This window comes from Oncorhynchus clarkii, chromosome 22, assembly GCF_045791955.1.
Source record: "Oncorhynchus clarkii lewisi isolate Uvic-CL-2024 chromosome 22, UVic_Ocla_1.0, whole genome shotgun sequence".
In the NCBI taxonomy this organism is placed as follows: Eukaryota; Metazoa; Chordata; class Actinopteri; order Salmoniformes; family Salmonidae; genus Oncorhynchus; species Oncorhynchus clarkii.
The window spans coordinates 15,358,614-15,374,368 of NC_092168.1; the positions used below are offsets into that span (position 1 = coordinate 15,358,614).

Consider the following 15,755-nt stretch of genomic DNA (forward strand, 5'->3'; position numbering starts at 1 on the left):
AAAAAGCTGTATGAATTCGAATAAATTACACTTTTATTGACCAATCAACCAAAACTAGATAGGAATTAATTCACCATTAATTCAACCTAATGTAAACGATAAAGCCCAGTGATAAAGATGTCAAGAATTCCTGAACAGGTATAAACCATACCAGAGAGCATGAAGCCACAAAAGGCTGACGAGAAAATGGGAAAGCATGAGGTGTTAAACACAGAAGAGATTGGGGCAGCCAGGTCAGATTTTACGGCTTTTAATAATCCAACCTAAAAGCGTAGTGTTTCCACAGTTACTGCTGAGAACAATGGCAGAGCATTTCATGGGATTTCACATTCAATTAGGAGAGGCCAGCTGCTGTCATTCAGGATGGCTGTGGTTCTCCGCCAGTAAACACTGCCCAGTAGAACCTCCAGTGGAAAGTGTCTGAAACTCAATCAGAACATGAACCAAAAAGAACCAAAATAACAACCGTTTTTGTTCCCTGCCAGTTTAAATGCAAGGGTAGAGTTTGATCTCGTAATGAGTCGCGAGTGAAGAAGATAAGGCATGACAGGTTTTTGGAAATTGTGTGGAAAGAAATTGCTCGTGGGTTAATTAAACATAAAATCATAAAATGCATCAACCCCAAGGGACAATGTTTGCATATGTATCCAGCAATTAAAATTTTCCTGAATGCAGACAGGGCCGTGCCTAAAGGTATTGTGGGTTTTGTGTTAATCCCAGAGCGAATCAGTGTGATTGACGCCTAGTTGGAGGGGTGCTGCATACGGTCACGTGGGCCCTGGGCCGTCTATAGCACTGCCTGTCACTCTTAATATGCAGATTGAGAGGAACAGCCCCTTTTATCAAGGTCATTTTGCATGTACACGCAAATGTAGCATGCCATGTACCTCAATGACTGGTGTTCTGGACACATTTACCATATTCTAAAATGAACACACATGGCACGAAATGCTTATTCATTGGCTTCGTTGTTACTGGAACAATTTAGGTGACTCAGAGCAAACAGGTTCATTTTCAGCAAGCAAGGTTTAATAAATTATAATTTACATGCGCAAATTAAGTATAAAAATATTTTTTTAAAAGAACAAACATTAAATGCACAAAGGTAACAGTTTGAATGCAACACAGTTTTGACTGTCAGGCAAATGTAACAGAACATTTAAAGGTACACTGATTGTTTTCTGATTGAAAGAGGCTTTGCATTTCCCCTAAAAAAAACTTTGAAAACAGCTGAAAAGGCAAAAAAGACCGAATCAGTCAAAGATAATTACAAAGGTTCAGAGAAGATACAGTAGTCTATTTCACATCCAGGTATACAATGCTTCACAAAAACAATTGCCCATTGGGCAACCGGGCAGGAGATACTGTAAATCTATATGACAAATAATAGCAGAGTAACTATAGCTAGGTTTCCATCCAACTGGTGACAGATTTTCATGTGAATATGCTAAAATACGTATAAAAACAATATGAGCATTTTCCCACCAGAGATGTTTTTCCATCAAATTGACTTGTGGATAAAAGTCTGTGTGTGATGTAGTGCACATAAAGATACCTGCATGCTTTCCCTATGAGTCATAGTGGGAGGACCACACAACTTTAGTGGGAGGACCACACAGCCACTCCAAGTTTACTTCGATATGATGGTTATTATATCAATATTTGCGCATAAAATTGTTTCCACCAACATTTCTTACATAATTAATTTTACCGACACGAAAAGGTCCCACCTTGTCTAGCGTATTTTGTTTTGTTGACATTTGGCAAGTTTTTAAATGTTTTATCCGACACGTACGTTCCACGCATTAAAAGGTTGGATGGAAACCTGGTTAACGTTTCACAATATTTATCGCATGCGAGGTTACCACTACAAAGCTACACAAAATAAAGACATGGCCAAGTCTGGTCCATCAGTGTTCTACACAAGCCCCGACAAAAATGGGGAGACAGACATGCAAGTTTAAGGTACATCACCATCCACACCCATTACAGGGGAAAATAAAGGACTGCTCAGGACTGCTTAACTGGGAGTGGAAACGGATGTATCACAAATGTAATTACAAAGATTCATATGTAATACAAATGCAATAGAAAAGTTCCTTCAAGTCTTTGCACAAAAAAAGTGTTTAGACAGCATCAAGCTGTTTTACAAAAAATCTGTCTCTTTCCTTCCTTATCTTAGCAGAATGGATGTGTCTGTTTTTCAGAAGAGGATGTCTTCCTTATCTTAGCAGAATGGATGTGTCTGTTTTTCAGAAGAGGATGTCTTCCTTATCTTAGCAGAATGGATGTGTCTGTTTTTCAGAAGAGGATGTCTTATCTTAGAAGGATGGATGTGTTTGTTTTTCAGAAGAGGATGTCTTCCTTATCTTAGCAGAATGCATGTGTCTGTTTTCAGAAGAGGATGTCTTCCTTATCTTAGCAGAATGCATGTGTCTGTTTTCAGAAGAGGATGTCTTCCTTATCTTAGCAGAATGGATGTGTCTGTTTTTCAGAAGAGGATGTCTTCCTTATCTTAGAAGGATGGATGTGTTTGTTTTTCAGAAGAGGATGTCTTCCTTATCTTAGCAGAATGGATGTGTCTGTTTTTCAGAAGAGGATGTCTTCCTTATCTTAGCAGAATGGATGTGTCTGTTTTTCAGAAGAGGATGTCTTCCTTATCTTAGCAGGATGGATGTGTCTGTTTTCAGAAGAGGATGTCTTCATTTTTGATGAGGAACTCCACCACCTGCGGTTGGTAGCGGATGTCGTTGAGTGCCGTCATGGCGTCCAGGTTGGGAGCACGCAGGAGAGTGGGCCCAAAAATAATGCCCAGGTTCTCCGCATTCATCAGGTTGTCCTTCTCATTCAACGTCACCCTGAAGTAGAGACACATCAAGGACAGACAATTAACAGCTGTGTGTTGAAAATCCATTGAAAATGAACATCTGAGCATTCAATTACAACCATGTCTCAGTTACACAAACAGGATGTTACATATCACCAGGGCAGCGAATCATTTGTTGAGAAACTCACCTCTTTAAATGGGCCATGAGGTACCCCAGGGTTTCACTGTGTGCTGCAGGCAGCAGTTCCAGAGCCTCACGGAAGGCCTTTAGCCGCTTCTCTGGGTCTTCCAGCTCTGAGAAGCAAACAGATGAAGGAGGTGAAAGCAGAGCGGCCACAAGACAGGCTCTCAGAACCTCTAAACATCCGTGCTCAATGGTTCTCACTGGAACTATACACTAGCATGAACGATCAGAGTACAGTCAAGGTGAGCTGCTGTTGAACTCCATATAACTGACTACCAAACAATCGTCATTTTCTAAAATGGAACCATAAGAACTTCAAACGTAAAGGAGGATCAGATGCTTATTTTATGTGGACTGCATGCAATAGCAACACATAAACAGTGGAAATGCGGTAAAGCACAGCAAAGTACACTTGAAAAAGTCTCTATTTTGCAGAATCGTCTTTGAGAACTCAAGAAGCTAAAGGAAGCAGGATAAATGTTCACTGAACACTGCCGTCATGCGTCAGGGCTTTAATGTTGAGGGATTTACATGACTCAACCACAGATATGAAAACGCACACCAATGGCATTTCTTCTTGCATGGTGACTGAAACAATTATGCATCATTTTAACTGGCAGAGAAGAGGAAAAAGCTGCTTAGGTCGGACTCACTTGCAGTCTCGATGAACCTGGGGTAGGCGTCGTAGGAGATGACAGGAATGGGTAAATCTCTGAGGTACAGTTTAAGTGCACCCGTGATGATGTTGATATCTTCATAGGCATTGGCAGAGATGTCTGTCTTCTCACCATCTGTGAAGAGATATAACACACTGTTAGACATGAGGAAAGGACTGGTTGGATGTGCACAAGGCACTGTTACGATTGTCTTGCTGATTGAACTCAAGGACATTGAGTTCAAGCAGCATGGCGTGCTGGCAGCGTAGTGCGAAGTGAAGAATAAAGGGCTTGTGTCACTGTAGGGGATGAAATCTAGGCTTCTTCTCTGTTTTGACTGGCCTGGCCTGTTCTACTTTCCCCTCGGTTCTACATCCAGAGCAGGCCATGGCCTAATTCTGCCGAGGGTCTACATATCACAGTGTTGTGAGTTGGAATGACACTCTGTCATGTGTGATCTCCCACACACGGGTCTAGCTAGGATTTAGCCCATGGCTCCAGGGTTCCCCCCTGTCCATCTCTAAACTCACACTGTACTGGGCAGAGAATGAGGCAGACTATTTCTAACTGCCTCTTTAACTGTGATAGGCAAATGAAGTTGGAGGTAAATTACATTTCTACGGTAAATTACATTTCGGTCAGCTACGGTTGTTGGACTCGTCGCATGATTTGCCATCCCCAGAGCTGGCCCCTGGCCCCTGGCCCTGGCTATACATCCTGTGACTGGACCGTGTCAGGACAAGCCGTGCTCTCCCAGATGGAGACTAATCCCTCCTCAAATGTGTCACCTTCCCATTAATACTGCCTCTATAAACACAACATTGAACTCAAACATGACCTAAAACCATCACATTGAGCACACACGGAGGCGCTAAGAACCGATAAGCATGCCGCGAGAGGCACCCGAGGGGGTTGTTAACACCCGGACAGAACCATAGGACGTCAAAAGAAGACATACCTCTGTCAAATGTCGACTTGACATCTTCGACTGAATCGCTGAATCCAGATATTCTGTAGAGCCCTTCAGACTTCAGCCCTATGACAGAGGGATAGAGAGGTTTAATGACAAACGCTGCATTTACACAACATAACATAGGACTGGAGTGGGCATCCAACACGGATTCAACTCAAGAGCAGAATAAATACAGCCAAATTCACCTTCAGCGGTGACCTTGGGCAACAGAAAAATTAAAAAGATCTACAATAGCACACAGGGAATAACATGGGCAGATGCAAATAGTTTTCTGCGTTATTGAATAAAACGTAAATAAAAACATAAATCAAATATAGCATGAGTTACAGACGTAGATTACCGGGCTAGACAATGAGGTAGAAATGAGGCTTCTACATCGTTGAGTGATTCAACTGGAATGCAATCAACTGAAACACCAGCAGCAGCAACACCACACAATCCTCCATTGTGTACAATTGCCAGGCCTCCCATTGGCTCTCCAAATCAAATGAATGGAAAGGACCAACATTAGAATCATCCATCCTTCCTGTTACCTGCACTTAATTGGGTGTGTGTACATGTGGTGATTGAAAAATGCATCCATCCATTACTGAAACACACAAAATATAACATTTCCTGAAAGGGCGATTTCCAAGAAGGGTGGGATTTCCAACTATTTCAATAGGGCCATGGCTATCTATCGTCTTCTCACCTCTCGATTCAATTTCCTGTATGCACATGTCCACCACCATGGGCCGCTTGGTGTTGTGAGCTTTCACCAGGGTTGTTAGCTCACAGCTGTATACTTTCTTGATGTGTTTCAGGTCTGGCACGCAGTTGCAGGGTACCATAGTGGAGCACTGCTTGTGGACATTCAGGCCACAATCTGAAAGAAAAGAGAAAGAGGAGAGTCAGAATGGACAACCTGAGAGGGATGTCTTCTAATGATATGTTCCAATAATATCATCCAATGATATCTTCCAATGACATCGTCCAGAGGAAAAAAATAGACCAGAATTGACATTGAAGTGTACCATGAATAGTCTGCATCCCCCAGATTGTTCATTTCATTTTTTGTCGACTGGCTTGGTTTCGTTTTTGCTCGCTAAGGCCTAAATGCTCTTGATCAATATTTGGAGTCAGAATGTCATTGGACCACTGGAGAATTCTGTCCTGGCTGATGACTTCACCCTTTGGTCAGCTGCCAGGGGTGTTATTGGAGTCACCTTGAGCACTGGAATGGAACACAGGTCCACAAACTATCCCTCATCCAGACGGCGTGCCAGTCATGCATCAAAGCCATTCGTAACAAATTCAACAAAGGTTGATCTTACATCTACCAAATCTATTCTGGATTCTACTATGTGGCTTGGTTTGTTTTTAATCTGCACAAGAAAATAAAAAATAAAAATGACCCAAACCTCCTAGACGTATCTTGTCACAGAGATTTGTAGCACAACATGAACCTTATTTGTGTTCTTCTAAGCAGTGAATATGTAGTTTCAATGATCATCCCCAGTGCTTTTGTCTTCGGTGCTAGTGAGTGGGGCCTGAGGCGCAGCTGCCTGCATCAGATTCAGAACAGGTTTCACCTTGCAGGGAGCACAGCAGAGAGCCGACACAGCGACTCCTTCTTCGCTTTGTAACAGAGGCTTTTAGAGGGAATTAGAGGCGCACTGAAAACAATGTGGCCTGGAGGAGGGAGACTCGGGCCTGCACGCTCCATTCTCCTCCAGAATCTGGGCTCGCACACAATGGCCGTGCAGGCAGCGATTCAGCCGCTGCGGGCTACACGAGACCTAGTTTCCTAGACTTAAATGGGCCAGTTCCTTCAAGCTTTAAGCAGTTCTCTGCCTTCTCCCAGTTTGGAAGAGGAACCTTTGACAAAAAAATGGTGCATTATAGTATTCCAACTACATCTCGAAATAAGCATTTTGTTCACTGCGTTTTTTTTCTATGAATACATGGTGTTTCAGAGGAAATATGTCATCATTGTTGCTCCTCAAATATCAAATCACACACATTTTTTTTTAAAGTCACAAAAAGACTATGATGTAGAGAAATAGCTACACATATTTTGATTAAAATTGGCCCCAGAGAAATTTCCGCAGGCTTTACTCATATGCATTGATGCAGGGACGTAATTACCTTTAAGAGATGATTCTATTAAGGGTGTGAGACAGGCAGCGTAATAGAGGGCAGCCTCCCACCAGACACAGACACACACACACACACACACACACACACACACACACACACACACACACACACACACACACACACACACACACACACACACACACACACACACACACACACACACACACACACACACACACACACACACACACACACGTGGCCCCTGGGTTCCAGGTGGGGTGGGAAAGCCCAGAGGGAGCCTGCAGACAGACACTGCTTTACTGCACTGTCAGCTCTATCGCCATGGCGAGGAGAATACACTCCACGGAGGATGAGCTCTGCCCTGATTTGGCTAAAAGGGTCTGACACTGGAGTGGGGTGAGGGGCTGGTCCCACTGGTGGCCAATCAACACATCATCATGTTGTCTAACCTTTACTGTGCCTGAGATCTCCAATGCTTCTCTATTTTACCATCTATACTGGCAGCAGCATATAGACAAACACATGGTCCTGTTGCTAGTTATTCTATGTTGTTTTCCACCACGCGTAGAATGGGGATGAATAGAGACTGTGCTAGCTAGGCTCTGTGACCTAGCTCTCTGGTTCTGGCTGCTGAATTTTAATGCGGGTGGAAATGGAGCTCCTTCCCAGCGCTCAGAGCCCCACTCCTCATTAAAGAGACATGCCAGCTTTGTTTTTCTTCACGGGCATGATGGTATGAGGCTGGGGGGGGGGGGGGGCGTCCTCTGATGAGGAAATGTGGCACAACAAGCACTGGCAGGGGCTGACTTCCTGGTGCTCGCCCAAAAACACTTCACACATGCAGAAAGAAAAGGGGAGGGCGTTTTTGGAACGCAAATTCAAACATCGCATAAGACTTCACTGTCCTAGATTCTGGTCGCCATGGCGTTAGTCTAAAGGAATGAAAAAATACGTGTACACGTTTCATCCGATTGTCAGCAGCTTTCTAAAGCAACGCATCAATTATTCATGCCGCGGCTCCCACAGATATAAGTGTAGGTCACTTTGTCCCATTAATAATACATTAAATACAGACATCAGTCTACGTTACGGCCTTATTCGGGAATGATGAACACCGGAAAACTACTGCTTTATAGAAAACCACGATAACACTATCTGCAGTTCGAAGTGCCTAAATAACAATACCTGAAATTGCAGTGCACTAGTTTTGCTCTCAAGCGAATTAGTTCATCATTTCTACAGATCAATAATATCGCAACGCGTGCAAGCACTGCAGCAATGTGATCTCATGCAAGCCGTTTGCATGCTGCATTCATGGGTGCCCCACTTCTGCTGCATTTTCTGTTGTTGTTATCCTAGCATCATGAAACCACTGATTGCCTAATATCCTGTGATAAAGATGCTGCAAAATCTTTTCAAAACCTCAAGTCAATTGAAAAAGGACCCCTTAGATGGGGACAAAATAATTTAATGACCATACTGTACATTCAATGTAAATGGCAGCTACACAATATCAGATCGTTATTGTTCACAGTGCAGCAAAATCATTCAACTAGTAACATCTGCCCTGATTGGATAGATAGGCATAGGTGTACGCGTGTTTAAAAATGGGAATCTATTCCCGAGACCATCAAGGGAGAATTTCAGCATGAATCCACAGAGGCATTCTCAACCCCCCACTTCTGCTGCAACTGGAGCACAGAGAGAGGAAGCCAGTCTGAGTCTGGACGTCACTGTGCATTATGATAATGGGCTGATCAATATATAGATTGCATATAGAGTGCATATACATCTGCCGTCGAGTGGAGAACAATTGCTTTGTCCATTATGTGGGAATATGGGAGCTGCATCAGTATAAAACAATCGCATTAAAGCTTGTCGTTTGAACAGTGGCAGAGTAACGCCATTAGCAAAACTCACCAACTGGACCTCTCATTCATTCGTACAGGAACACGTCATTTTCTGTTAAAAGCAAGGCATTCATGTAGAGTGAGAAGTACTTATTACAGTAAATCCTCAATATTGAGTACTCATTTTACTCCGTTGCCCAACTCCTCTAATCTGTTCCCCAAATATTGGTGGGAGTTTAGATTAAGGGACGCAATATGACCCCCACTTACGCTCACATTACAAACCAGGTTACCCACATACCGGGGTGAGAAAAACATCAAAGTCCTTTACATAGATAAAGAACAGCATGGTGTTAAGTAAAACCAGCAGCAGCTGTACAGTGGCTTGTCTACTGTAAAGAACAGTACAGTACGTACCTGCACATTTGACTCCCTGAGCCGTCAGCCCCCACATGAAGTTGGCACAGTATTCACACCAGTGAGGTCCCCGGAACGTGTGGACCTGGAGGATAGAAAGAGAGACAAAGAGAGAGGATGGTTGTCAGATGCTGCAGTTATGTACCACATGGGTACCGCACCTTCCCCAGGTTGCCCTGGAGACACTACAATGCTGGCGTCTTAAACTAGCCAGATTGTGTGTGTGTTGGAGATGAGGGGCGTTTAGAGCCCAGTCAAATCTGACAGGATGCCTAATCTACTCAAACTGTTAATGAGTGGCCAGGCTGAATAGGGGTGGTGGTGGAGAGCGGGGAGGATGGGTGGGCACTGTTGACGCCGTGCCAGTGTGAGGGGGGCATGTTGTCATGGAAATGTGCTACGGCAACGGGTTGCTCAAGCAAGGGCAAGGAAGGGAGCTCTCTCTCCGCCAGGTAACATAACAACAGCTCAGCCAATCAGGGGTGCCTGATCCAGACCTATTGGGAGGAGGCAGAGCGGGCTCCCTGTGAGGTGTTTTCCTACACGACAATGGCAATAACGGCCCTTTTATGTGAGGTGAGAAATACTAGGGCCATCACCAATACTGTGTGTTAACTCATTATGGGATCAGGGACAGCATGAGAGGATTAGCAGTAAAACAATTAATCACAGTAAAATGGTATGAAGTCTGATGAATTGTGAGTTCATCAGACTATACTACTGGCAGGAAGGTTAGAATATATTTTTGATTCATGGCCTCACAGGAAAATAAAACCTTATTCACTTGAGTATTTAAAGAGCTGCTGTCTTTAAAAATCAACAAATCCCTTTGAAAATAACCCATGTGGCATTTTGTTTTGGCGTTTTTGTTGTTGTTGCGGGGGGTGTTTTAGTTGTGCAATTGGTTGAGTTCAGTATTTCTCAAGTGAAAAAAATGTGTGATGTGTTGTCTTGTGTAAACAAAGTCGGGCTGCTGGGCAGGTCTGTCTCACTGTCTTTGCTATTGGACAGAGAGCAATCACCACAGCTGTTCACCCCATGTTAGTGGGAAAATGGACATCGTCAAATCAAAGCCAACCGTCATTTATCCGTTGTTACATTATGCTATAAACTCTGTTTTAAATAAGACTTTGTGATCAAAATGATCCTATTTACACTTTGTAGTCAATTTTTTGACACTAAAATAACTGTTTCTGACTCATATTGATGTCACATTGTCAAAGAGATTCGTTTCTTTTTAAAGGCAGTCGCTCTTTACGTAGGAACAATGAACATTTGAATTAATTCATACAATTTAGCACCGGTTGTTGTCTCTGGCTACTCAGCGAATTTTTTTCTCACATTTCCATTTTTTTCATCATACTTTGTCATCATATCTTCAAAGAGATATCTTGGCTGTACAGGTTAGCGTGTACAAGGTTCAGGATCATTAGGAATGAAAATGCTCTGTCATTAACTATTACACAGCCCAGATTGCTTCCCGTGGAGGAGGGAGCTTGAAACATTTGAGCTAAATGTGTGACAGACCCTTAAAATGGCCAAATGGAGCATTCAGCATGGACTGGCTGGCATAGTAATACATACATAAGGAAGGAGGGAAGCAAGAAGAATGAGTCCTGTGAGTGTCATCAGTCCTAGAGCCTTTGAGGGAATGTTTCTTCCCCAGCTCCCCACTTCATTAACTTACTTACCCAAACAGGCAGAGCAGAGCAGACCAGAGCAAGTCTGATGACTGGAGCCTAATGGGAATAGCACTCATCCACTGTTTTCCCCCCTTCATCGCCTAATCTCCCCATCTGGTACTCAAACCAACAACAGTGGACCACAGACCGCCCAACAGATTTCCTTTAGAAAAAAGGCTCAGTGGAAAGACCCAACACAGTCTTATTCGCTCATGCTTTCTCTCGCCCCATAACCCCCTGAACAGACATTCTGGTGGCCAACTGCCAGTGTAGGAACCTAATACACAAAAACGCCACCTGTCCACAACATGCTGAAATAGAAGCAATATTTGACAGTGGAACGGCATGACGAAGAGATGCAACTGCTCTTCCTGTGGCAATTTGTTGTCTCACCTTGAAGTTGTGGACTTTCTCGTACTTGGGCGGCAGGCTGTTATCCTTCAGTGCGGCTTTGCGGACCAGCGAGGTGAGCTGTGAATAGGCAAACAGTTTGAGAGGCTGCCAGATAGTGGCTGGAGGTTTCTGGGGTCCTGAGATCCTCATCCCCAGAGCAGCAGCCAGTATGTCCTGCTGGTTGGCCTCCTGCTTTGCCTTGTGCACCAAAGACTTCTCTCCCTTCCGGACCTCGTAAGACTCCCTGGATGGCATTCTGACACTCAAGTTGACCAAATCAGATGAACAAGCAGCAAGCCTTATAGAGCAGTTAAAAAAGTCAGAGGTCCTCTGGAGAAGGAAAAAAAGAAAAAACGGGATGCTTAGAACTAGTCTAAACTATGTCATGTGAATTGCATTGCTCCAATTTGACAAGCCTAAACTTAGCGAAGAAACACAAAAATGGCAAAATCCAAAAAGCAGAAAGACGTGTCCTCCTTTAAATCCTCTCACAGCAGAGAGAGTTGGGATGAACGGTGCTCCAACGATGAGAGTGTCAAGTCCTGTGATGGCTGGAGTTGGATGGGGAAGAGAAGAAGCCTTGGGTGCTTGTGTGTTCCCTGGGAATATGCAGATGAGCTGATGTTGAGTTAATCCTCTCCTCCCTGTGTGGAGCTGATATATTCTCTCTGGAACACAGACAGCACAGTGTGTGTACTGTGGATGGATGCTGCCAGCACTACCAGAGTGAGGGGGAAGAGGACGGGGGAAGGACCCAGTCACAACGGATTAGATGGATCACACTGGCCAATCAGAGCGAGGCAGGAGCCTGCTCACGCTTTATCATTGCCGTTTCCCCGCCCCCACAACCCCCCTCTAAGATCCAAAGCAGGAGAGCTTGTGTAGGAAGAGTCGGGGTGAGTGTGGGTTGATAATGAGTAATGAATGAGTCATGCATCATCACTGGGCTACTGCTGCCCACAGCTAATGACACTGGTGGGCCGTTGAAGAAAGTGCTATTTTCAAAATCTGGTTACCAACCGTTTACTGTTCCAGGGACCACAGGGAAAACATAAAGTAAACGTTTGAACCACATTTATTTTCTCAAAATGAAAGTCACAAAATATGAATCATTGTGTCGGATGCGCTATGAAAAGGGAGAACTGATGCGAGGCCAGGTTTGTCCTTTGCAATAATCTGCCTGTAAGCCTACATTTCAGTCACCATGCAGACAACCCAGAGAGAGTTAACCCAGGTGTGCTCATTCCACACAATTACAAGCGCCTTAGGGTACATTTGAGCTTTGTTTTTTTTCCTGGCTTCAAATCCATAAACAGATTAAAGTAATATGCAAATCAACAGAAATGTAAAATACAATTTGATCTACCTAAATTCCATTGAAGAGCAATCTGGTTTTATTTTTCCAATATGGGCAATGGAGAAACACCATAATGCACAGAATCCCAGAATTATACTGAACAAATGTACATTTCCCGAATACCTAAATTCACAGATAATTCCGTAATTCATTTAAAATTTCAAAATTCACAGATGACTTTCATGACATTTTCAAATTATTATCCTAGTTAAAATGGAAGAGAGATAAACATTAATTGAGCCTCTCATCTCAGTAGGATTCTGTCTGAAATTGTGCTCATTTTCTCTGTTACAGATGCCAGCACGGATGGTATGCTAATTCTGCATCACATATAGAGCACAGTTAAAGTGCTGTGTTGGGAATGATCTGAAACCTGGTACAATCCACACAGCGAGTCAAATGTGATTATACTCCCCCATCCCAGAGGCTGATTTGGGCTCAGCTGTTAGAAAGCCATCTGAACAGAGACTGGAGGTGGAGCAGCCCAGTATGAGTCCACGTAGATGAACACTCAATGCAATCAATACGGGGAGAGCTTATTGGCGGTTACTGTAGCCCCCCAGCAGAGAGAGATGGGGCAAAAGGAGAGCTGCTAGAGACGCGCTCCACAAACACACACTGGCTTTGAAGACCCCTGCAGGTATGATGGCATTCCATAACTGCTGTGTCCATAACTGAAAGGGATTTGGGCTGGACATGAAAGACATGAAACAGAGGCGTTCCAGTGGAGAGCTCCTCTACCACGCTGTAGAGCCCTCTCTCTTCAGGAGGGGTAGCTAGCTGCCAGTGAGAGGCAGACACGTTGTAGCCAAAGCCTTTCATATGCCTCCGTCTACCCCTCACAGACCCTGGGTGCTTTAGGAAGCTGTGCAGAGTAATTGTGTTTCCTGCTGTTACGTGCGGAGCGAGCATCTGATACCCAGGATGTGGCTTTCTTTACTTTGAACGCTCCTCTAATTGACACTGATTGATTGGACTCGTTTCTCAAAGATGTCCCAAGCTGGGCCTCTTGAAGGATGGATGAATGCAAAAGCAGTTCACTTCATCCCGTTTGCTTTTCCATCCAGACACGCGTCCATCTGGACAAGTCTAAGGCGCGCGGGTTCATTTTGTCGCTGTCTGCAGTTTCCATGTCTCTGATGAGGTTTTCTACCTGGTCTAAACAAGGTTTCTTCACAACCATCCGACAACAAGAATGTTGTGTGGAGTCTCTAGAAATGCTGTACATTTCGCTCGAATGCAACCATCTATTTCTGTTGCATTTACAATTCAGCTGGAATTTCTGTTGCACTAATACCGATTTTACAGACAGACATGTTACTAATGTTATCTTTCATAATAGTATCTTCAAAAAACGAGGGCAGGCAAAAACCATTTGTGAGTTGGGATAGAGGTTAAGTAACGGCAGTCGTCTGTGGCGGACGGCGAGGTTGGTACATAAGGTAATGTTCTCTTAATGCGCCTCTCTGACCTAGCATCATCACAAATGGGCCACTATCACACTCTAAATGTGCGTAAGTGTGCTCTTTAAAAGCTATGACGGCATGCAAATGAGGAGGAGTGGTGCGGGCAGCAGCAGGATGGACGCACAATGGAAGGCTGACATGAGGCTGAAGCTGAGAGGACACTCGTACATCTCTCCTCAGCCTTGGCAGAATGATAGTGGATTCTGAGAGGTCAGTAAATTGATCCCAGAATAACTAGGGCTGTCCAGAACTGGTCAAATATCCAAGATTATTAAAAAGAAGAGGAGGCTCAACATAAAAAGCAGGTCCTAACAACCCTAAGGAAAGAGCATATGTCTGAGTCTACTGTTCTCCATACAGGGGTTTCAAACAGAGCTGCACCCCTCCAAACTGGGGGTTGGAAAACACCAAGCAAATGGAAACAATGGAGGGGGGGATCATTCATGGTTTTAATAATGAATGTCTTCATTAGGAACTGTGATGGCTGGAATCGACTATGGCCTAATGGCTAATGGACTGAGGCACATGACAATGCAAGCCGTGCGAGAGAACAATCCACCGATCAATACAACGGAACCATCCCTACTGTACCTATGCGTATGCATCGCCATTATGCGTCTGCATCCCCCCCCCACATGCTTCCACAGAGGGGAACACTACAGTTCAGTATTGATATCATTACAGCTGTGGCTTGGGGAACCTTCCCCCCCCAAGGTGTGGTACTGTGGCTGGAAATTCGCCGCATTTTCTGCTTGCCATGCGTGTTTTTCCAGGACAAATAGATGACCTGGCTGTGAATGTGGCTGTCGCCTCGACAGTGATGCATGATATGTTGCTACCACACTTTGCCATCCACAGTGGATTCCGCACAGCAAGGTTATACAAGGACACATCCATGTGGCTGATGGGATGCATAGGTATTGTGTTAACCCACATTGCACTGGTGTGTGGGGTTGAGGGATATCTCTTTCCTGAACAAATGATGACCTCACATCAACTCGAAACACATATAAGATAAACTATTCCAGTCTTTCATTAAATGTATATAATTGAGAGGAGTTTATAACCAACAACTGTGTACTTAGAGTGACCATTCTCTGGTCAAAAGTCTACTATGTCCTGCATGAAATGCTAACTTCATCCGGAAATAGCATAACCTTGGAACATTGGTGCTCTGTCTCTGAACAGCTGATGACGATCAGCATACGCTAGCCACGCTCATCTTCTCAAGCAATCAAAAGACATCAATTCAATTGTTTAAAAAATATGAACTTATCCAATCAGAGTCATCAGATAACCTCTCCAGCCTTGGGATTAATCTTCATGACCGATGAAGGATAACAGGGATTACTGAGGGCGTGGTTTGAGACGCTCACAGAGCACACATTACTGCACGATACAGTACATACTAGCCTTCTATTAACCTGCATTCACTGCGGCCACTCTGTCCGCCACTCTCACTCTTCTGCGGTTATGCAACTGTGCTGCTGCCTGTATAACACTCCCCCGCATGACCAGAGAGAAGCCCTTAAAGCAGCTCCCTCCAAGGAAACGCATTCAGTTCAAATGAACGTTCATAACCGATAGGGCTGATAGTGCTTCCGTAGGCGGCTTTGCCATTTCCACACAGAGAGAAGATGTGCATTAAATTGTAAAGAATATAGAGCACATCAGAGAGCTCACCAGCTCAAAGCTAGGAAGGGACATGATAAATCGCTGTTACAATTATACATTAGGTTATGAGTTCACATTCTCTAGATATTGCTCAAACAAAGATGCCTTTCAATATGTATGAAATGAAGAAGAAAATGGCCTATTGAAATGGCCATAACCTGTGCTGAGATGTTCTC

The 15,755-nt window shown here is 44.0% G+C and overlaps 1 protein-coding gene across 1 annotated transcript; it reads right to left on the reverse strand.

The window, feature by feature from the left end:
- Positions 1-2,384: 2,384 nt before the first annotated feature.
- On the reverse strand, positions 2,385-11,778 carry LOC139380245 (N-chimaerin-like). Its single transcript, XM_071122782.1, has 7 exons — positions 11,083-11,778; positions 9,008-9,092; positions 5,332-5,505; positions 4,626-4,703; positions 3,665-3,802; positions 3,016-3,121; positions 2,385-2,858 (listed from the first exon to the last, which is right to left on the reverse strand). Exons 1-7 carry the CDS (start codon positions 11,335-11,337, stop codon positions 2,687-2,689), a joined length of 1,008 nt encoding a protein of 335 aa, XP_070978883.1. The 5' UTR covers positions 11,338-11,778; the 3' UTR covers positions 2,385-2,686.
- Positions 11,779-15,755: the final 3,977 nt, after the last annotated feature.